Here is a 23,747-nt window from a genome sequence, read left to right on the forward strand (position 1 = left end):
TTAAAGAATAGAAGAAAACAAAGACTTTAGAAATAGTTTTAAAGAATAGAAAAGAAGGAAGGTTTTAAAGAATAGTGAAGAAGTAAGGCCTTAAAGAACAGAGAAAAGAAGCAACGATGCTGCTGTGCGTCTCCATCAGAGCGCCCAGCACACCTGGCCCCAACTTTCTGAATGTCTGTCATCTATCATTTGTCCTTTCTGCATCTCCAGTCACCCCCAGTTAGGTCAGGAGGAATAGCGTGCAAGAAAGCTCGCTACAGCTCTAGGCTGTGGAAGTTGTGGAAATTGTCTAGGTATGAGTTTCTGGACTAAATGAAAGTACTTGGCCCAAAGCTGGGAGATAGCTGGGCAGATTGAAGGCCCTGGGCACTTCCATTGATCCAGGAAATCTAGACACTCCTGCTACCAAAGGACTCCCAGCACTGCTGTTCACAGACCCCAAACGCTGTGCACTCATACTGCCCTGCAGAGCTGGCTACTGCACCTGGGCACCCATGGGTCAAGGATGAGGCAGTGCATATCCAGAAAAGTGAAGTGACTCATCTCAGATCAGGGAGTAAGTCAGCAGGGAAATAAGACAAGAAACAGAGCGTGGAGAGTCTCCACACAATCTCAATTGGCTCTACGAGAAGATCACAGGTGAGAATGTAAACTAGTATAGTCATTATGAAAGACAGAGTGGAGGTTCCTCAAAAAACTAAAACCATACCAGGCACCAGTGGCTCATGCCTGTAATCCTTGCTACTCAGGAAGCAGAGATCAGGAAGATCACAGTTCCAAACCAGCTGGGGCAAATAGTTCTCAAAACCCTATCTTGAAAATACCCAACAGAAAAAAAAAAAAAAAAAAAGAAAGGGAGGCTGAAAGAGGGGATCAAGTGGTAGAGTGCCTACCTAGCAAGCATAAGGCCCTCAGTTCAAACCAAAGTATTGCAAAAAATAAAGAAAGAACAGAACTACCATATGATCCAGCAATCCTACTATGTGTACATATGGGAGAAAATGAAATCAGCATATCAAAGAGACACCTGCATCCCATGTTTATTTTGACACTTCACAACAGTTAAGATAAGGAATTAGCCAAGGTGTCTACTGACAGGTGAATGGGCAAAAAAAAAAAAAAAAAGTGTATATATAAACAATGGACTATTATTCAGTCATAAAAAAGAACGAAATCCTGTTATTTGCAGAAAAATGGTAGGACTGGAGGATACTGTTAAGTAAAATAAGTCAGGCACAGAAACACAAATGCCACATGAGCTCACTCATATGTGGAAGCTAAAACAATTGTTGTTGTAGAAGTAGAATAGAGGGGACCAGAGGCTAAGAAGAGGAAGAGGAGGGGAATAGAGGGAGGATGGAGAATAGCTCCCAAAACAGCATTAGGAAGAAGAACTAAGTTCTAGTGTTCTACAGACAGTAAAGTAACTAGAGTTTACATATTTTATAAAGAACCGAAAGGGAAGAGTTGGAAGGCTCCCAATGCAAAGCAATAACAGATGTTTAAGAAGGGATGTTAATCACTCTGCTTTGATCAGTAGATATCATATACATGCACCAAATTATCACACTCTACTCCATCAATGTACTGATTAAAAGAAGAAGAACAAGAATGGGGTAAAACAGAACACAGCCAGGCTGGCTCTGGGCTCCCAGGACACTAGCTGGTGGCTACATCTCATTAACTCCTGACAGTGCACTTGTGAGGTCTGTGGAGGAGTTATTCTGCCTTCACAGATAGACAAAGGAAGGCATGAGAAAAGGGGAAATGGTCAATTGCTCCCAGCAGAGTAGGGGCTGACTGTGCCCAACTCCTCTGCTTCCCAAGGCCACCTTGGGCTCCCCCTCCAGGAAAGAGGCACACTTTATCCACTTGTCCCTGCCCTGGACATCCATGGGTGGCTCAGATCCTTCCCTTAGCTTCCAAGAGCTCTCAGACTGGGAGGAAGCAGAACATATATTTGCTGTGAAGAGTTCCCAGGACCAGGGCTTGGCACTCAAGTGGCAGAAAACTTACCATGTCTGCTTAGGGGCAGGGCTCAAGGAAGCCTGGCTGGAGGAGGGGCAGAGGCAGTCAGGAAGGGAAGTAGAGGAATCGCTTCTAGGAAGAGGGAACAAAATGTGCAAAGGCACAAGACATGAGAGGAGAATATATTGTCTGCAGAACAGCGGTGAGTTAGGTAGTCAGAGCACTGGGAGATATCACAGGAGATGCGGCCTACAGGAGGTGCACCGCAAGTCATGCAAGCTAAACTGAAGGCAACCAGGATCTACAAAAGGTCAAAGGTAGGGATGTGGCTTAGAGGTAGAGCCCTTGCCTAGCAGGCATGAAACCTTTCCAGTAAGGAAAGAAGAGAGGAAGGGAGAGAGAGAGGGAGAGAAAAAAAGATCCAAGTAGGAGGGAAAATGTGAAGCAATAAAACCCTGCCCAGTCCCCTGTCCCCGCCACCCCAGGTTGGGAAGGACCCCAAGAGATCATGTACACCAAACTGCATGGCCAAGCACCCTGTGTACTGCCTCTCAGTTACATGCTGTGGTGGGAGATGACTGCCTAATGCTGTGCCAGCCAGAACCAAGAATAATCATGGAGGAAAGATGTATGTGGAACTGCACTTCCTAAGATAACTCTGAAAGTGCTGATCTATATCACTGGGGGTCTGGGGAGGTAGGGAAGCGGACACCAGCTCCATGGGGTTTGCCTGGCTTCAGGTGGGGAGAGAGCTCTCCCCCTGCCTTCCTTTTTTCCTTGACTATCTCATTGTGAGCCATCCTGGCAAATGCTGTGTGCTGACCCAGTTTGAGAAACCTTGTCATTGTATACTGCCCCACCATGCTATTGGGACACTGTGATTCTAAAGTTAGCCCTGGCACAATACAGCTCTGTTCTTGGGCAGGAGTGGGTCACAGGATGGCAGGTGGGGCTGTTTCCAGATAAAACACATACCTGCTGCCTGGCTCAGGAAAGATCGTGTACTCACAGACCATGGGACACCTTGTACTTGAGCCAACTCTGAGAGCCAAGAGGAGCAGACTGTTCCCAGCCATGGGCTCAGGCTACTCATGCCCTCAGAACTATCTGCCACTAGTTCTGAGGGAATCCATCTGTGATCACAGTTTGGCCAGGGCCACAGAGAGATGGGAGTGCTATGGTGCCTTAGGTAGCACTGGTTGGAAGGGACAAGTGGCTGGCTAACAGAGCCAAGGTCTCAGGTCTGGCGAGCCATCTGGCTCCACTCAGAGAAAAACCCTCCAGCTGCCACAGGCTATGCCAACCAGCTCAACTCAGCACCCCTGCAACACAAGACACATCTGGCAGGGGAAGACATCTTCTGGACCCAAAGCATTGGCTCAGGGCCTGGTGGGCACGTGGCAGGTTTCTAAGCCAGAGGGGAGCAGGGATCTGGGTTAGAAGTCTGGTTCTGGGGCATGGCTGCATACTCAGTTGGGCACTGAGCTCAGCTGGCACTCCTCCTCCCTGTCACCTTTCTCCTGTCACCTCTGCTTCTCTGCTGTCACTTCTTCCCTGTCACCTCTTCTTTCTACTCTAGACCCCTCCTCCTGGAGGCCAGGGAAAGCATGTCTCCCATCGCCCACAGTGCCACCTACTGTCCAGGATCCTGAAGCCGCTTGTAAGGTGGCTGTCTCCAGACCAGTAGCCAAGGGCCCTGGGAATCAGACACCCCATTGTGGACACCCCATCCCCACCTCCAGGCCTAGCAGGTCTCACCTCTGAAGGAGAAACTTGCTTCTTCCCAAACTTGCTGTCCAGATAAGGTGACCACTGGCCTGGTCTGCCCAGGAGTGAGGGACTCCAGGCCTGTAGAACTCTCAGGCTGCAAGCAGAACCATCCCTGGCTGGCAGACAAGCCAGCAGTCCTAAAGCAGATGCTGTCCCCACCTGGTGTCAGCTGCACTGCCAAGGCTGGGGCTTTGCTCTATCATGTTGTGAAGGCCTAGGCCACCCAGCATCTCCCCAGGAGCACCTAAGAGCTAATCAAAGAAGGAAAGAAGGATTGGAGAGGGGGGCTGTATGCTGGCTCTGAGGGAGGGGCTGGAGCAAAGGATGAGTATGGAAGGGAAGCAGAGGCACGTTTGAAGTGCCTCCCAAAGCTGGAAGAAACCTTAGTCCTGTTTAAATCTGCTGCCCTGAGAAGATTCTTAACAGCTGCCTTTATCCCACTCCCATCTCAGGGTTCCAGTATGGAAGGCAAATTACACCCAAAGCCACCTGTCCCGAAATTGGTCCTCGTTAGCCATGGTGTCCCAACACACTACATCTCCATCAGTGGTTTGTTATAAGCAATCTCCAATAATGACTAAGATACTAAAGCACACATGAAACTTCCTCTTGCACACAATGGGGAGCTCAAGGCCTTTGGAAGTTCTAACCTGGGGACTAGGTTGCTAGAGCTGTACTGGGCCTGCCAATCTAATCTCCACCATGCACCTTGACCTCTGGGCCTGTTACAGACCATCACTGAGTTTCACATCCCTGTGACTCCTTTGCTTACCCAGGTTTGGGGTGTGTATGTCCAAAGTCCCACGTGGAGACAGTACTTGTCCACCAATGCTGCATGATGGTTACAAGCCTGATACACATTCATGAAGCCAATAATGCTGCCTGGGCACTGTCTATGCAAGGCAGGGTGCTAGGCACTGGACACTGAGGCAGGCAAGTGCTAGGTCCTCCTGGGCACAGAAGGCCTAGCAGGAGAGGGACATGATGACAAGGCAGGCACTTTGGGATGCTCTAGTGGGACAGAGCAGAGCAAACAGTGACTCTAGACATAGCAGCTATGTAAGGGATGCACAAGACATTTGGTGGGCCCTCAGATCTCTTGGTCACTGTGCCCCTTGGACACACCTGGTAATGTCTACAGACAGTGCTACTGACCGCTAGTGGGCAGTAATGATGTTGGTGAGCATCCAACAGTGCACAGGGTGGCCCCAAATGTCAGCAACCCTGAGCCAGAGAGAGCAGGTGGGTAGGGAAGGGCTCTGGGAATTGATAACCTACCCATGGTGGCACAGGTCTCCAGGAAGCTCTGAAAGAAAAGGGACAGATCATCCATGGAGAGGCCAGGATCTAAAATGACTGAGGATGCAGGCGAGGGGCCACCTGCCACAAGGGCCTCCCTGGCAGGATGAAGACCTGAGGAGACAGGAGCCCTAAGGAGAGCCACACTCTTGGGCACCAGAGGAAGAGCAGGGGACCGACTGCAGGCTGCAGTGCAGAGCTGGCTAATAGGCGCAGGCCACTGACAGGTAGTCTGCGAGGGCAGAGACCCAGGGGACAGGGCAGAGGAAGGAGTCCAGGCCTCCCCGACACTCCTTCATGGAGATGGGCAATGACAACACATCAGGGCTCCCTTTGAGGCCTGGAAAATCCCAGCAGAACCATAGAGCCTGAGTCCAGGTCCTGAACTCTGAGCAGATCCTGGGCAATAGACGTAGACCCAGACAACACAGAAAGGAGCCCTAGTGGTTCCTCTTTTCCTCCCCAGTTTTATCACAGTTTTCGTTACACAGAGGTATGTGCTCCAGGGACATGGGCTATTCACTGTGTTCACTGTTCTTCTGAGGACATGCACAATGCCTGGTACACAGTGGGGCTTTGGTAAGTGTCTGCTGGTCATATGGATGTCAGGCAGCAAGAGAAGGGCACACAGGGGTAGGAGAGATCCAGGAAGGGTGTGAGGGGTCCAGGGAGGCTGATTTCAAGGATAGCTGGTCATGTTGTGAAACTTCTCCCCAAGACCCAACCAGAGAAGGGCTGAAAAGCCTCATCTGGACAAACCCCTGGGAGTCCTCAGGAACAAGGATCCCCAGGGTGAAGACACAGACTAGCTGTGATGGAGGAAGATAAACACAAAGAGACGCCTGGCAGGGACAGGAAGAGCAGAGGGCTGGGTAGAACACAATGAGGAGGAACTCTCCTACCCAAACACTGGCACCTGCAATGGGCACCACCCAGCCCAAGGCTGCTAAAGCACTTCTGCCAGCTACAGCCCAGAGAGGTAGGTGGTGGCCCTGGAGCAGAAGGTCTGGGTCCCTGGCCAGACTCAGCCCAGGCAGCCATCCTTCAGTGTCAATCACTGCTGGGAATTTGGACCCACAAGCAGCCTCCTCTCCTCCTGGAGCCCCATGGACATCACTGATCTTTGCCATAAGCTAAATTGAGCACTCCTCTTCCATGCCTCTCACCTCCCTCAGTTTTCTTATCTTGGTCAACAGCCAGGCCTTCCTGCTGCCCACTCATGTCCCCACCATGCAGCTGGCTGTGTCACTGCTGTTGCAATCTTGCCAGACTCTTCTTGACCACTTCTCCCACCTCCAGGGCCTCATTCTTGTGAGGTATCATCTGGGCCTCAACACCTGGGCGGGCCTCCCAGCTCTGCCCTGGCCTCCTCACTGTGGTCCTCATTACAATCATTGAAAACCTGACTCAAGTCCTACAGCTCTAAGAGTCTACCCAATGCCCTCCTTGTGGTTGGCAGGGCCTGCACCACCCTCCCAGCCACCTCTCTAACCTGTCCTCCACTCTTGCTCTGTCTGATTCCAGCCAGTGGCTGTTTGGACACTCTTGCCCCAAGACTCTTGCATTGACTAGAATATTCTTCCCCTTTGAAGATGCCTTCCCTGACCACCCTTCCTGTCTATCCTTCCCTTACCTGCTCTGTCACCAAGGGACAGTTTACTCTGTTACTGCCCCTCCTAAAATGCAGGAGGGCTAGGGCCAAGAACCCCAGTATCCAGGACATAACTGGCACACAATAGGCACTTAATAAACACCTGAAGAACAAGTCAATGAACCTCCTTACTATGGTTTGGACATGATTTGAGTGTGTCCACCAAAGGTTCACATGCTGGAAGCATGGTCCTCAGTGTAGTAGTGTTGGGACCTCTGAGAGAGGCTTAGTGTGAGCTGGTTGGTCATAGGGAACGTTCCTGGGAAGGGATTAATGCTGGTCTTGCAGGACTGAGTGTTATAAACTGATGCCATCCCATGAACTTGGCCCCTTGTGCCTGCAGCTGTTTCCATTTATGCTTCTTTATCACATTCCAATGTAGCCAGGGTGGTTCTTGCCAAGACACCATGCTGTTGGAACCCTCCAGTCACTGGAATTATGAGCCAAATAAACCACTTTCTTTATAAGAAAGTACCAAGCCTAGGTATTTTGTTACGGCAACACAAAATGGACTAATATACTCTTCAAGTCCCAATTTCCAAGGGAATAATAGCAGCATTTTGCTGTGAAGACTCATTGAAATACTTCACAAAATGCACTGAACACAATACCTGCACACAGTGAGTTCCACCAAACACTGACGGTCAGTAAAATTTAATAACTGTTCTTTAAGTACTTTCACAGGTACGGCCTCTGTACTGCTCATGGTGGGGTTTCTCACCCATTCTGTGACACAGAGCCAGGGCTCCAGTCCCACCCATTTCTCCTGCCTCCAGATGCTGTTCTGCAGCTCCCTCTGGGCAGCAGGCCACTGAACCGCAATTTTATGTCGCTTTCTCATTCCCAAATGACTTTGAAGAACTTGTTCTTTCCCCACTAATCATTGCAAGATGTTCTACTGAATAATCTTTTCAAAATAAGGCAAATCAAAACCTTATGAAAAAAACACAATAAATACATAGACGCAAGCCGCCCATCTGCAAATCTTATTGCATGGCAATCCCGGGGCAATTTCGGACATTCCTGAGGGCCACAATGCAGCTTCAAATGAAGTGTGCAAAAATGCAGTGCTGGAAGGGCCAGAAGGAAATGATGAAAGGAAACTTGTGCATGAAGACGTGTCCTCAAGACTCTCCATGCACTTAGCCATCAAGTCCTAGTACTGTAGACCAGAGCACACTTGAGCTACTGCTTAGGCCAGGCATGCAGGGAGCCAAAGAATGGGATCTGTCTAGCTGTGGAGCCTACTGGCCTCCTGCAGGAGAGACTGCAACAGAAAGGAACACACACACTTCATCAGCCAGCTAGTCAGTGAGGATGTGGTCTTGTCTAGCTGGGACCTACAGTCTTTGTAACGGTCTGCATTCCTTTCTCTAGATTCTGCAACAAATTGCCACCAATCTAGTGGCTTCAAACAGCAGAAATGTATTCCCTCCCAAGTGTAGTGGCCAAAGGCTGAAATTGGTACCTTTCCCCTTCAGTATCCCACACACTGATGAGCTGGCTCTGTGTGCACAGGGGGCAGTGGAAGACAGTGCAAGGAGGCCAGAGGAGAATATATAATAGGACAAGCCAAAAGCACCAGGTACCACAGACACTCATGCTTTCTGAGGAGGCCACATCAGAAGGTTAGGGCCAGTGCTGGCATAATCTAGGCCTCATGCTCAGGGACCAAAGCTTCTTAGGACCAGGGGAAAGGTCATCCCCTGCTCTCACGCTCTCTGGTCTTCACCTCACCTCTGAACCCCTCTTTTCAGCACCCTTCAGAGCAGTGCCATTGTGTTCAGGAAAGTGGGATGGGGCCAGCACATTCGGACTATGGCTACTTTGAGATGAACCGCCCCACCCCCACCCACCCTATTCCCCCCAGATGGAGAAAAACTCAAGTCATAAACCAGATGGAAAACATTCCGTGTTCTGCCCTGGGACCAAGGGCTCACCTTTAATGAAAACAGCCTGGAACAGTGTGCTGCTGACGTGGACCTTGGCCTTCTGCAGATTAGCCCCCAGGGCCATCACAGGGCATCCATCTGCAGCTCTGCCTCAGCAAGCCTGAGCACTGGCTAAGCTCTGGGACCCCCCCACCCCAGTTCAGCCACACCAGGCAAGAGGCCAGAAAGTGGCCCCAGGAGCACCCTGGAGAGATGGCCATGGGGTGGGGGCAGAAACCCCCAGCTTCACCCACATTTGGTGGGCAGAGGGCCCCAGAGACTCAGACCAGCCCTCCAACCCCTTCCTCCCAGGGCCACAGCTCACCACCCTTACAGCTCTGGGCCAACCACAGAACTTCGGGTCTCCAAATGTTCCCTCATGCCCATAAATGAGTTGGGCATCACTAATTTAGGATTTAAGTCCCTGTCACTGTTCTTGCCACCTTGCACGCCTGCCCAGTGGCATGCAAGCTGATTTGTAGGGAGCCTCATGTAGGAAAAATAACACTGCTTACGAAGTACCCCAGGGGTTCACAAGAAAATGACTTGTTGATGCCTATAGCCCAGGCAATGGTCTTTATGAATGAGAAGGCCCCAGGTGCCTGTGGAAGCCCCTGTACTGCACGGTCGTCTGCTGCAGGCTCTTGTGAAGCCAGCAGGGCCAGTCCCTACCACCCTGGAAAACCCTAACGTCAGCCCACATCCACCTGCTGTGCCCAACTATTGCTGGAACCCCCAGGGCAAGGAACTTCCTATAGTGTGCTTTCATGGGGTGCCCACCAAGGGAGGCAAGCAGAGACAAGGATAGCAACACATGTGGAGAGCATGGCAGAGCCGTCAGCCCACTGGTCCACCCATCTAGATGGCTGGCAGCAGTAAACTTTGGCTGTGCCAGATTCACCAGCCAGATAGTGTTGGGAGCAAAGGTACTTACCACATTCCAGAAGAGTGGATTGAAAGCGATGGTGAGCACAGCTGCCACAAAGTTGGGATCCAAAGGGTCCACGTAACCCAACAGCCAGGTCATAACGCAGAGGTCTGCCTGTAGGACAGAGATGGTGTCAGCAGGAGACTTGACTAGCACTGCCCTGACTGCCAGGACCACAGAGCCCCCAGAACTTGGAGACAAAGTTACCCTCTGGGAACATGCCAGGAGGCTCAGGAACATGCAAGTCTCATTAATAGAAAGATAAAAAGCTGAAAACCAGTCAGCCGTGTCATGCTCTGGAGGGAGAACAACTGGGCCAGTAGCCGCAGAGGTATGTGTTAGGGTAGCCACAGCCCCCTCCAAGTTGGCTTACTGGAAACTCTCACCTGGCCCCAAAGAATCGCAAACATCCACCTTTAGTCATTTACTAGAAATTTCCCACCCGGCCTCGAAGAATGACCCACTCAGTCAGAGGGCTGATTAAGGATTTTCCTGCCCAGTGACCTTCCTGGGACATCTCCCCCTAACCTATAACTATTCCAAGTCTGTAAGAAGCAATGAGGTTCTGGCATTGGCAAGCCAGCTTGCTGTAAAAATGACCAGGAACAATTAGAGGCAACTGAAGTAGGCTTGGGGGTATGACTCAATGGTACAACATGTGTGAGGCCTTGGGTCCCATCCTCAGCACTGAAATATATATATATATATATTTACACACACATATACATAAATGAACAACCTAAGTGCCCATCAGTGGAAGATTGGAGAACCAAAATGTGGCCTGTGGCTGGGTATTTGCGGCTCATGCCTGTAATCCTGGCTACTCAGGCGGCAGAGATCAGGAGGACCATGGTTCAAGGCCAGCCCAGGCAAATAGTTCTCAGGGACCCTCTCGAAAAACCCATCACAACAAAAGGCCTGGTGGAGTGGCTCAAGCGGTAAGAGCACCTGCCTAGCAAGTATGAGGCCCTGAGTTCAAATCCCAGAACCAACAAAAAAAAATACATATATACATATATATATATATATATATATATATATATATATATATATATATATATATTACATAGCCCATGTATAAAATAACTAAGCCACAGATATTAAATAGGCTACATCCATATGTGACAACATGTAGTTATCTCAGCCTTGGGGCCAGATTGTTTCATTGTGGGCTGGGCTGTGCATTCTAGGACATTTGGCAAACCCCCTGACCTCTGCCCACTGGATGATGGTAGTATGGCCACCAACATTGTCTCCAGACATTTCCAAACATCCTCTGGGAGCAAACTCCCCTTCAGTGAGACAATCTGTTCCAGAGGCCACAAGAGGGAATGATGAGCCACTTTCAATACTGGCTTCTTTCTATAATAAAGATAGATACCACTGACATTTTGGGTGGTTAATATTTCCTGAGTCCTCTCATTCTTCTCCAAACTTTCCCTTATTTTCCATTTTAGAAAGGATTTCAGAGGCCAAAGCACTGAAAATACCATGGTGTCTTTCCACATGCAATTCAAAATAAAAGCCACACTAACTTATAAAATACGGTCAAGGCCATCAGAGTTGTAAGCTCTGACGTGGTTTGTTTTGTTTCATTTGGGGATATAGTAAATTCCTTCAAAAAGTGCTTTTGTCTCTTATTTTGTGGGGTTGGGTGGGAAGGAAATGGGTTTGCCAGTGCCCCGCACACCCCCGAGTCACCCTGCCCTGCAGGGCAAGCAGCGGCCTCCACCCCAATTCTTGCTTCACCAAGTGACCTCCCCCTGGAGGAATTCAGTCTGCCATGGGCAGGAGGGCCATACACCACTCGAGAACAAAACCACGGGAACAGACCTCAAAAAGGCCACCCTGCCTGCAAAGGGAGGGAGGGGAGGCTAGCTGTGCAGCCCCAAAGCTTCTAGACCCTGGGGCTCAACAGAGAACTGGTCTTTCTTTTACTTATTAAGCACCCCTGATTGCAAGGCCTTGTCACTGACTGCAGGAGTTGCGGAGGAAGGAGAGAAGGAGGGAAGCCGGCCTCAGCACAGGAGGCCTGGCTTTGCTTGGCCACTTCCAGAGCATGTTGAGGTATGTCACCTCCTTCACTGTGGACAGCACACCCTTAGCCAGCAGGAAGGCCTCACTCTTCCTGACCCTTCCTCCCCATTCCCCATCTCATTCCTGGGCAAAATCTTACCTTGCTCATTCTCATGTCTAATTCCACCTCGTACAGAACCATTTAATCCACTCCCTACCTCGCCACCTACTTGACTGTGGCTTCCCCAGGGCACAGCAAAGGACCAGAATGGCCTCCTTCTTTCAACTCCCTGTGAGGCCTCCTTGATGGAGCCTTACCTCCTGCTGGCCACCCTCAACTAGGACACCTCCTACACATGGCTTATACATCCCACACACATTGGCAGGTGGATTCACACCTCCTGGCAAGGTGAACCTTCAAAACCTGGCCCATCTCTCACCTGCCACCCCAATTGCACACAGACCCTTTCACAATGGCTTCTTTGTATGCTTGGAATGCCTTCTATTCTTCTCATCCTACTAGCAATCTCATATTCATTTCTCAAAGCCCAGTTGGAGAATTCCTCTACCTCTCACCCAATTTTTTTATTATTATACCATCTTATAATAATTTCTCAGGCTAGGGACTATTTTTTTTTTTATCTGTGTCTCCATTGTCCACGTCCCTGGTTGGCACAAACTATAAATATTCAGTAAGTGAATGGTGACCCTCATTTCATCATGAGTAAAACTTCAGGGCTAATAGTCATCTCTGAGGGGTTCGTCAGTTCAGCTGCCCTGTGGCCTCCTCCAGTCAGCCTTTGGAAGGAGACAAAAAATTGCCTAAGTGGTCCCTGCGGGGATTCTGCAAGCTGCCAGGCAGTCAGGCAGCTAGGCAGCAGGCCATCAATAACAGGTCCCTCTTGATGCAGGAGCAGGGCCCAGATTCACCAGCCACCCAGTCTCTGCTGCACAAATACTCATTTCTATGGCCTTTTTGGGACTGAAAAATGAAGCAATGCTTTCCAACAGTTGGCACCAGAGACACAGGACCATGGCTAGGGCTAGTAGCTCTGGCCCTACCCTGAACCACACTGCCCGCCCTCCCCTGCAGACACCACTCCCTCATTGTCACCTTGATCCCCTGGTCTGTGCAGTGGGTCAGAAGGTTCTATGAGACCCAGACCCACTCTAGAATTGTTACAGATAGAGCAGCTCTCAGCCAGCACATCTGACGATTTGCCAACTTTTAAAACATCAAAGCTGAGATGTGGCTGAGTGAAAGCCCTGGGTCCAATCCCCAGAACCACCAAAAAACAAAAAAAAATGTTGGGCATGCACGAAGGAGGCCCTTCCTTCCCCAGGAGTGGGGTCAAAGACCAGCAAGATGACCTGGCCTAATGGCATCACTAATGTCAGATACCAAGGTCAGTGAGCTGAGCACAAACCTTATTTCTTTCAATCCTCAATTCCCACAGACATTTAATGATCCCTTACAGACAAGGTTTTAATAGTCAGACATGCATCAAAGGTGAGCCTCTATGAGACTGCCATGAGGCGCCAGGTGGTCAGGGTGATAGACCCTGCCACCCACACTGTGGAGCAGAGATCTACAGCCAATCCTCAGCACACAGAGAAAAGGAAATCTTCTCCCCCAACCCTGTGAAGCAGAGGTTGTCCTCTTCCTCCTCCTTTGCTTTTTACAGAGGAAGAAGCAATTCATCCAGGGGTCTGACCATGCTGTCTCCCAGGGTTCCTTGGGACACCACTCTGGTGGCTGGCTACTCATGTCAGCCTCCAACTGAGCCCATAGCCTACAGTGCCTATCACACAACTTTGCAGATGCCTGTGAAGCTGGGAGCAGCTGAGAAAATGCACACCTGAGCTGCCCTGGAACAGCCGTCGTTGCCTGGGGCCAGTCTGTACCCTGGACACTGACTCTGAGCCACAGACCAGACAGTCTTACCCAAGCCAAAGAGGAAAGAGGGGAGAATGGATTGTGGGGTGGGGGTGGAAGTGGGAAGCAGGCAAGGCCTGGGGATACTGAACCAGGACAGCAGGCAAGGTTCTGGGGACCCTGGGAAGCTTGGAGTCTTTAGCACCGCCCACCCCACCCCCCTAGCAGTGGTGGCTTGGAGAACAAGGTAGAGGAGGGACCGCTGCCAGAGGAGGGTACAAGGGCAACTTCCAGAGCAAGAAAGCTGTCTGCTCAACATGGAAACTCTTCCCTTCTTGCCCCATGGGCCCTGGGGAGAAAACCGCTCTCTTGCAATTTTTGAGATTGTAAAGAATTCGACTCAATGCTATTCATCAAATGCTGGGCATGCACAAAGGTCGGTGGGTAGGAGTCAAAACCAACAAGATGATCTGGCCTGATAGCATCACCAATGTCAGTTACCAAGGTCAGTGAGCTGAGCACAAACCTTATTTCTTTCATCCTCAACCACCCTAAAAAGAAGTCATTGTCAGGCCTTCACTGCAGTTAAGACAGAGGCATGGAGACATCTGTAAATTCCAGTCTGTGAGGGGCAGAGTCAGCCAGCCCAGTGCTCCTGGACTACTGGCAGAAGTCCCACAAGATGTGGGCCTCTTGACCAAAGAAGGTCCTAGTCCTGTGCCAGCAGACAAGGAGAAAAGTTAGAGTTTCTGAGTCCTAAACCCTACCATGAGACATGGAAGTAGGCAAAAGAAATATGCTTCTGTTAACTTCTGTGACAGCCAAGGTGAAGAAGGGAAACTGAGGCACTCAAAGACTAGCCAACTAACATAGCTAAACCCAGCTGCAATTGACATCAGTCTGGGTCTCCCAATTAGGGCCAAACTGATCCAAACCTGAAAATGGCTCTACTATCCCCCTCCAGCCTGGTCCCAGTGCCCTGGTCAGCCTGGCTCAGCAGGCAGGAGGAGCTCATCAGACAGCCTGGGTCACCTTAAGAGTTAGTGTTGCCTGGTGAAGAACCTGATAACCAGGAAAGAATGACTAGTAGCTCAAAGTGGGGTCTAGGCAACAGAGGGGCATCCTCCTTACTCCCCACTCCCCATTCAAGAGATATGAAGTTCCCTTCCTGATTGCTGTCACTTCCCAAAGCCCACTCTGAAGGGCAAAATTCCTCCTAAAACTATAGTAGATGGGCAGAAATAAACCAAAAATCCCCTCAGGGTCTCTTGTCAAGGCTCTGCTTCCCAGCCTTACCAGAGGCTCCTCCAGGGCCCCAACCTCATCCAAGCAGGTGAATCTCTAAACGAGGACACCCTTCAAGATCACAGGCTGCAGAACCAGCAAAGTCTGAGGAAAGGAAAGGAGTGACCTACCAGAGCCAAGAAGAAACGTCGGCTGAGCTCCAGCTTAGGTCACCAGGTCCACCAGATGGACTCAGCTACAAACACTCCACAGGTTGGTAAGGAGGCAGTTCCTAGTAGTTTCACCTCACTAGAGGACCTAGGCACTCTTCAGAACAATGTCCTGTAGTTAGGGAATGATTTGCACGGAGTCAACAGCACACAGGGGGCAAGCCACATTGTGACATCCAAACAAACAGCAGGGGTTGGGGAGAGTCAAAGTCACATCGATCAGATGCAAGCAACTGGTCATTTTGTTGCACACAACATACACGTCAAAGGACGGAGAGGGTAGGGTCCTCAGGCAGGACCATCAGTACTGCACAGTATGTGATTGGAGTCCCAGGCCCTTCTGCCTCTTCCCCAGCCATGCTGCTACCCCAGGCAACATCCGATAGACATCTCTGGTGACAGCCCCAAGCAAGACACAGACAGAAGAATGTATGTGCCGAGTCCTTTCCCTCTAGGTCTATGCTCTGGTAGGAATGGAGGGTGGTGTTTGATGTAACGGTGACCCACACATACACTCCTTTTTTCCTACACTGGGGCCACCTGTCTCCAAGGAAGAGCTTTGGGCTTTAGCAATCAGTCTGGACTAAGGACAGTCTCCACCCCTACCTGGAGTGGCAAGCTGCCCAGGGCCAATCTGAGTCCATGTTTCTCTCCACTAAAATAAGGTAATGGGACTGACCACCCAGGGCTACACCCTGGACAGAGGTAAGAACAGATATGAAGGCACAGGTGCACAGGCTGCTCTAGTGCCAAGCCGTTCTGTCCCCTTGCTCTATTTGCTTCACCTAATAAATACAGGCATTTCACCTCTCTCACCTTCTGGAGGGGCCCTCCAAAGAGAGGACACTGACTCAAGGCATGCTGCTGCGGTACATCCTGAGGCAGGAGGGGTGGTTTGTTAGAGCATCATGGTGCAACAAGAATCCCTCATAGTACCCATCAGCTACCAGCAATTCCAGGCAAGAAACACTGCTTTGAGGTATTCCTAAATCCAACAATAAGACAAAATGGCCCAACACCACATTAAATATAAAAAAAAAAATTTTTTTTAGGCCTGCAGGTGTACCTCAGTGTTTGTAGACGCTTGCCCAGCATGCACAAGGCCCTGGATTCCATCCCAGAATGGAAAAGATAAAAATAAAAACAAAAGATCTGAAATAGCCACAGCTGGGCCATGCCCCACACTGCCTAACTCCATTAGGAAGGTGAGTGTACTGAGTCATTTGTTCTTCATTCCTCAAGCTGTCCTGGGTGGTGCAGAGAGGCACTGCTGGTTCATGGGCTTACTAACAGGTGCCCATGAAGCATATTGGGATTTGGGACATGTGGATAGGCCTGACCCCTCCCCTATGGGCGGCCTCTGCTCAACTACACTGGGAGCCACCAACCCCATTTCAGCACCAGCACCTTCCAGAGCCCAGCAGAACCTGCTTGGGCAGTGCTCCCCACAGATTTTAACCACAAGCGACATGCTGCAGCCAAACTGATAGCCCCAGCCTCCACTGGGAAGTCAACCATCTGCCAAGCCTGGCAAAGGACTGTGATAGGCAGGACAGAGTGGTCATGGGACAGGGCACCTCAGCAAACAACCCCGGGCAAGTCGCCTTGCCTTCTAAGGGTAGAACTGAGAAGGTCAAGTAAGATGAGGCCAGGAAAGCACCAGGCTTGGTGCCTGGCACCCAGCCATTGCCTGATCCATGGGAGCTGTTACCACGATGTAGCTAAGTCTATACAACAACCTGTTGAAGTTTGCCCACTTTTCAGATTAAAAACTGAGGCTAAAGCCTGAAGCAAAAACAGACAGCAAGCCAGGTGCAGGTATGCAGCCTGCAGTCCCAGCACGCAGGAGGCTCAGGCAGGAGAATCACTTGAGCCCAGAAGTTAAACGCCAACTTGGGCAACACAGCAAGACCCTGGCTCCTAAAAAATTTTTTTTAATTAAAAACAAAATGGATAGCATTAGCAGGTAAAACAGACAAATCCTCAAGTCTCGCTAGGGACTTCGACACTCCTTTCTCAGTGATGGATAGAGTAAGTAAGCAGAGATCACCAAGGATACAGTCCACACTGGACCCAAACTGACATTCATGGAGCACCCATGGTGACAGAGGATTACATGTTCCTAAGGGCACGTGGGACAGTCACCAAGACACACCACATTCTCAGCCATAAGCACATCTTAAATTTACAAGAAGAGACAGTGGGGGGAGGTGGAATAAAGGAGAAGGATGGAGGGAGTGAATTTGACTAAGACATATTGTAAGCATTTTTGTAAATGTCACAATATACCCCCAGTACAACAATAAAAAAAATTTTTTTAAAAGGTTAACAAACAAAAGATACTCTCAACCCACAGTAGAATTAAATGAGAATTCTCACATCGGACCAATAGGAAGCTTCAGGGAAATTTAGAAATACTTTGAACTGAATGAAGGTGAAAATACAAAATTTCAGAAACTGGACTACAGCTAAGGCCTGACTAAGAGGGAAACACCTGATACTCTTAAAGTTTCAAGTCAGTAATACAAGGTTTGCCCCTAAGAAATTAGAGAAAATGGAGTAAATTAAACCCAAAGCAGCAGGAAGAAGACATAAAAGAAAAGAGTAAATATCAATCCAACTGAAAATAGAAAAAAAAAAAATCAAACCAAAAACTGGTTCTTTGGGGGAGAGGAAATTTTTTTTCAGTAAAATCTACAATCAATCTCTAGCTCAAAAATCAGTCTCTAACTAGACTGACCAAGAGCAAAAGACAGAAGACACAAATTACTAATATCAAAAATAAAAGCAGCCTCCCTATAAGTCTCACAAACATGAACATGACAAGAGAATGTTATGAACAACTTTACGCCCAAAACTTCAACGACAAAGATGAGCAGAAAAGTCTGTGAAAGACAGACTACCAAAATTCATTAAGAAGACATAGTCCTGTATCTATGACAGGAAGTGAATTTATAGTTTAAAACCTTGAAGAAAAAGAAAAGCCCTAGGCCCAGATGGTTTCACTGGATGAATTCTACCAAACATTTAAGGAAGAAATAGCACCAATTCCACACAATTTCTTCCAGAATATGGGGAAGGTAGGAACACTTCCTAATTCACTTTAGGCAGCCAGCATTATCTTCATACAAAAACTAGATAAAGACATTACAAAGAAACTACAAACAAATAGTCTCATCAGCATGGCTGTGAAAAATTCTCCTCAAAATGATAGCAAACAAAATCTAGCAATACACTCAAAAGACAATAATGCAGGACCAAGTGGTAGCCACCCCAGAAGTTCAGAGCTAGTTCAACACTCAAAACAGCATGTAATTCCCCATGTAAGCAGCCTAATGGTGAAACATATCATTGCCTCAACAGAAGCAGAGGAAATAGGATCTGAGAGTTTACAGAGTTGACATGATTTGCCCAAGGTTACAAGGAGCACACAGGAAAGCTTCAATCCTGGTCTGTCTTGATTGATTCAAAAACACTGAAGGCAAAATGTATGTCCTTGAAAACATCACAAAATAAGCCATCTAATATAATGGCCTGACATTTAACTTCTATTGATCAAATTAAAAAGATTTTTTTACACAAATTTGTGTAGCAGGAAAACATCTTCAAGACAGTTCACCCTGAAAAGACAGTTGCTAAGACAGCTTGGATCTGAAAGGCCCATGTGTTGAAGGCTTGGTCTCCAGTGATGACACTATTGGAGGTGGTGGAGCCTTTAGAAAGTGATGCCTAATTAGGGGAAGTTAGGTCACTGGGGATGAGCCCTTGACAGGGATATTGGAACTTGAGTTTACTCCTCTCTTTCTTTGCTCCTGCCTCCATGAGGTAAGTGAGCTTTCTCTGCCATATGCTCCTTCCATGATGTACGAGCCACCGTAGGCCCAAAGGCAGTTAGGGCAAGTGACCATGGACTGAAACCTGTGAAACTGTGAGCCAAAAATAAACCTTTCCTCCTTCTAAGCTGATTTTGTCAGGTATTTTGTCACAGTGGCACAAACCTGACTAACACAGCAGTCAAGATACCCTGCATCTACCATCAGGATTTGGTCTCCAGTGACACACTCCGGTGCTTCTATTGCAAATGGAGGTTATGGAGCTGGAGGGACTTGTCCGCTCTCAGGTTCCTAAATACACGGGGCTATGCCTTCTGAAGAACCACCCTCAGAAATTGGGCTGCACTTGAGTTTACAAGGCTTCTCTACACCCCATACCTCATTTTGGTGTTCGCCATAATTCTGCTCCTATTCTCACTTGACAGATCAAGAAACTGAAGCATCTTCATGACACCTGCAGAGTTGATGACCACCCATCTGTTTTGGTGAGCAGGGGGTCCAATGGCTGGGTGTAGACGGTGCCCTGGCTCTGAGGATCTCATGGTGAGATCCTCTAAGAAGTATGCTCTAAGAAGCAGTACCCTGGGGCCACAATGTGAGCCCTGGAAGTGTCCTCACACACAGAGAGCAGGTGGTCAGGCCCTGCTCCTTTCCATTTTCCAGCCAGCTTGCTTCATGCAGCGTCAAGTTGAGGGGTGAGGCTCTGCAATCCCATGGCAGGGAGGATAGAGAGAAGAGCGTTAGTCAGTGAGGGTACGGGCAGGCACACTCCTCTCCCCATCCAGTGACTTCTACATTAAAAACAAAACCAAGATTCCAGTATCAGCTGAAGCAGGCCAGAAGACAGCTGATTAAGAGCATGCTTCCCAACAGGTAAATTGTTCTGTACAATGTGGCAGACACCAGCTACAGGTGTCTATGGAGTTCTCACAGCATGACATAATGAAACATATCAAAATATATAGATGGATAATAAATAAAATATAGTCTCAGAGATTGGCATGGTGATATACACCTGTAATCCCAGCACTCAGGAGGCTGAAGCAAGAGAATTCCAAATTCAAGGCCAGCCACAGTTACATAGGTTCCATCTCAAAAAACAAAAACAAAAAAAAAAAAAACCTCCTCTATCAGTTCCACAAGGAATAGGTTCCAGTTGATTCCAGGATCCCTAAGGACACCAAAACCCTCAGATGATCAAGTGCCTTATTTTAAATGTCTAGTGTTTGCACCTATGCACATCCTCCCATGTGCTTTAAATCACCTCTAGATGACTGATAATACTTAATACAATGCAAGTGCTGTGTACATAGTTGTCATACTGCATTATTCAGGAAATCGTGTCAAGAAAAAATCTGTACATGTTTAGTACAGACATAATTTTGTTTTCAATTTGTGTTGGTAGAATCTGCAGATAAGGAAACTGCAGGTACAGAGAGCTGTATGTTGGTAAAATTATTTTTTATCTTTCTTTTCTATTTTCTATTTCTCTTTATATAATGTGGCTTCTCAAATGCTTTTGGGGGGGGTTCTTATGTAGTGCTGGGGATCAAACCCAGGGCCTTGGGCATACTAGGCAAGTGCTCTACCACTGAGCTACACCCCCAGCCGGAAAGTTGAAGTTATATATGGGACACATGTTTCCATTATGTTAAAAATAGTGGTAGTCCATTTTCAAGATGAGGCATTTAACCACGGCCGCTTGCGTATCATCTTGCAGATGTTGGGAAGGCCAACTGATAAGGGAACTTAAACTGGGAGGGGTAAAATCAGGAAATGCGTAAAAACTATGTGTGTGCCAGAAAGCACATATCACAGGGAGACCTTCCCACCACAAAAGGAGGTAGAGACCACTAAAGCCCGCTTCTAAAATTTGACCAATCCCAAGAGAGGCATATTTTAAAATAACCCAATAGGAAATTTAGGTGAGGGGGAGGAATGTAAATCCCATAGTACTCAGCCAATGAGAAACCAGGGGAGGGACTTAAGGACTTACACACTAGAGAATATGATGCTTTGGGTGTGTCTGCTCAACAGGCCCCCAATCTTACAAGACTGCCATTAAAGTCTCACTTTCACGATATTCCACGTTCTTCTGAGTCCATTCTTTCAATCTGAATAGGTGGGCATATTTCTCACATATTAGACAGCACTGAGAATCTGCAGCTCAGATGGGGTGAGAAAAAACCTTGAAACTCTCTCAAGCCAGGAACTGATATATTTGAAACCCAGAAATTATATATGACTGCATAAGACATATATATAATGTTCTAGGTTGATGTTGTTGGATTCGTTTTTATTTTTAAAGAAAAATCCCTTGGACACAGGAAGCTTAATTATATCAATTGTGCAATAGTGGAAAAACAGAATGTTAGTTGGTGAGGGTCATCCTGACCTATCTCCTGAAGCATTCCTGGTTCTCCAGCTACCCAGCACCAGGCTCTGGAGGAGAAGGAGAAAGGCAGGAAAGCCCTCCCTACACCCTCTGGTAGCCTTCCCCATCCACTGGTTGTGTTCTTGGTTCCAAGCCTACAATACAAGCTTTGTTTCCATTACCTTGGGGCAGACCAGAAACCCTCCAAGGGTGCTGGAGGTCTGTGATGGGACACTGTCCCTTGCATTTTGCCCTAGGCCTCACAGCTTCCTACCCCTAAGTTCAAGGTGACCCATTCCTCCAGCCAGTGCCCTTTCCGTGTGTGATATGCTGGGACAGAAAACATGAATCGCAAGGGCTGGGGGTGGGGCTCAGTGGTAGAGTGCTTGCCTGTCACTCAGGAGACCCTGGTTTCATCTCCAACACCAGAAAAAAAAAAAAAGAAAAAAAAAGGGCTGGTGGAATGGCACAAGTGGTAGAGCACTCCCTGAGTTCAAACTCCAGTACGAGAGAGAGAGAGAGAGAGAGAGAGAGAGAGAGAGAGAGAGAAAGAAAGAAGAAGAAGAAGGAGGAGGAGGGGGAGGAGGAGGGGGAGGAGGAGGGGAGAGGGGGAGGGGGAGGAGAAGAAAGGAGAAGGAGAAGAAGAAAAGGAAGGAAGGAAGAGAAAAGAGAGGAGAGGAGAGGAGACATGAATACAGCCTTGACTCTGACCAGTGAGTCTGGGATTCTCTCATAGCCATTGAAGGCAGAAGATTCTAAGGATTCCATCAGATACAAGACTCCCGAGGGAGGGTCCTGAGGACAGCCTGGGGCTGTCAATGACCTCTCTTGCTCTGGTTATCTTACGCAATTGCAGGAGGTGTCCTTATGACCTGCCACCTCACCTGGCTGGATGTTATGCTTCAATGACAAGTTTACTAACATGAGACAGCCGTCTCCTCCCAATCTTCCTCTACCTACCCATCCATGTCAACTGTCGTCCATGCCCTCCAGGCCAGCGGCCAGCCTGCTTCTGCTCCCACCAGGAACTGCTGCCCCACTGGTTTATCACTGAACCCTCACATTCCAGTTACCTCCCACACTTAGTAAGAACCTTCCCACCACCAGCTACTCTGTTAAACACTGACCATCTTTCTCTCCTTTGAAGAACATTCTGTTTCTAGGCCTGCCATCTTCTTCACAAGAATGAAAGCACAGTGAAAGCTGGCCCTTAACCATCCTAGAACTGGATCCTCCTCAGGCCCTCAAGTGAATACTGGCTGCATCACTGAATGAGTGAATGAGTAAATACACATAGAGTAACGAACAAAGGAATGCATGAACTCGATTAGAGGCTGCTCCAGTAGAGATCTTATGGGCTCTATGAAGAGTGGTTAGTAATAAAGGTGAATGAAGAATCTACAAGGAAACCTTGACAGAGGGTAAACACAGGAGAAGAAAATCCACTGGAATTGGGAGATGTGAGGAAAGGCAAACTCTCTGGTCTGGACTTTACAGGTGGTTGAGCTGGGTCTCCAGGCACCATCCCACCCATCCTGGCACAGCACTGCCCTTTCCACCCTTCTGAAAGGAAAAGGTGTTCTTCAGCCTACTGAAGGACCCAGGTAGAGGAACCAGAACTCCCATCACTCTACCCATGCTGCAGAGACACATCCACACTACATGCACCCATCCACACTGCAAACGTGGGAGTTTAGAATCCTTCACACTCACACACACTCCATCACACACAGCCACACACACACACACACACACACACACACACTCCTGGACATACTCTCAGAGTAACTCTTGACCACACAATTCCAGAGACTCTCATGCAAAATCCCAGATACCTACAACATCCCAGATTCACACAATCCCAGAGACTCACACATACAATCCCAGAGACTCACACACACAATTTCCGAGCTTCAGATAATATCAGAGACACACTTGCCCACACTTGTGTGCACACACACACACACACACACACACGCACACACCCCAGCAGTGGGGAGTTCTGAGCAACTCGGGGCGTGCGCGTGCACACACACACACGCCCAGTACCCGCGGGAGCGCGCAGGTCTCTCGCCCCGCCTTACCCCCGTTGCCAAGTAACCAGATGGCCCCGCCCACCAAGCGTTGGAGGCGGTGCCCGCCTCACACTGCCGGCCTACCCTATCTTCTCCAGGTATCCACATCAACCCGCCCCACCAGTACCTGCCTAAAGTCGATATTGCCGAGGCCTCCGCAGCAGTCAGGCCCCGCCACCGATGTGCTCATAGGCTCGGCTGCGCGGCTCGGCCCGGCCCGCAGCTCCTTCCACGCGGCGGGCCGCCTCAGGAGGGACCACACGGACACCTCGCGCAGCCACTCGCCGGCACCATCGCTCCAGGGAAGCGCGACCGGCCGGGCGCTTTCTCGGTGACCCCAACTTTTCCGGCCTTCTGGGAAATGTAGTTCTCTGTTCCTGCCTCGCAAGGGCCTGCGCCGGCGACTCCTGTAGCCAAGGACTACAAGTCCCAGGGTCGGTCGTGGGAAGAGCCTGCTGGTTCCATGGTGGCCAAGCTTCAGTGTCCCTCACATTCGGCCACCCACCTTGCTCTTTGGTCCCCGAATCTGCACCCCACCCTCCAACTGACCTGACCTTCCTGCCCTTGCCTGG

General features: G+C 49.0%; 1 protein-coding gene across 6 annotated transcripts in view; it reads right to left on the minus strand.

The window, feature by feature from the left end:
* Pemt (phosphatidylethanolamine N-methyltransferase) overlaps positions 1 to 23,499 on the minus strand; it is a 76,917-nt gene extending 53,418 nt beyond the window's left edge. The window contains exons 1-4 of one of the 6 annotated variants that reach the window (XM_074046655.1): positions 23,303 to 23,448; positions 19,105 to 19,429; positions 14,855 to 15,005; positions 9,554 to 9,661 (exon numbers count right to left, since the gene is read on the minus strand). In XM_074046655.1, the coding sequence (XP_073902756.1) occupies positions 9,554 to 9,646 (93 nt within the window). In that variant the 5' untranslated portion in view covers positions 9,647 to 9,661; positions 14,855 to 15,005; positions 19,105 to 19,429; positions 23,303 to 23,448. Of the gene's footprint in view, positions 1 to 9,553; positions 9,662 to 14,735; positions 14,754 to 14,854; positions 15,028 to 19,104; positions 19,430 to 23,302 lie in introns of those variants that run through there. The other 5 variants (XM_074046656.1, XM_020180301.2, XM_020180302.2 and 2 more) reach the window with 5 other exon arrangements.
* Positions 23,500 to 23,747: the final 248 nt, after the last annotated feature.

Source organism: Castor canadensis, chromosome 11 (assembly GCF_047511655.1).
Source record: "Castor canadensis chromosome 11, mCasCan1.hap1v2, whole genome shotgun sequence".
In the NCBI taxonomy this organism is placed as follows: domain Eukaryota; kingdom Metazoa; phylum Chordata; class Mammalia; order Rodentia; family Castoridae; genus Castor; species Castor canadensis.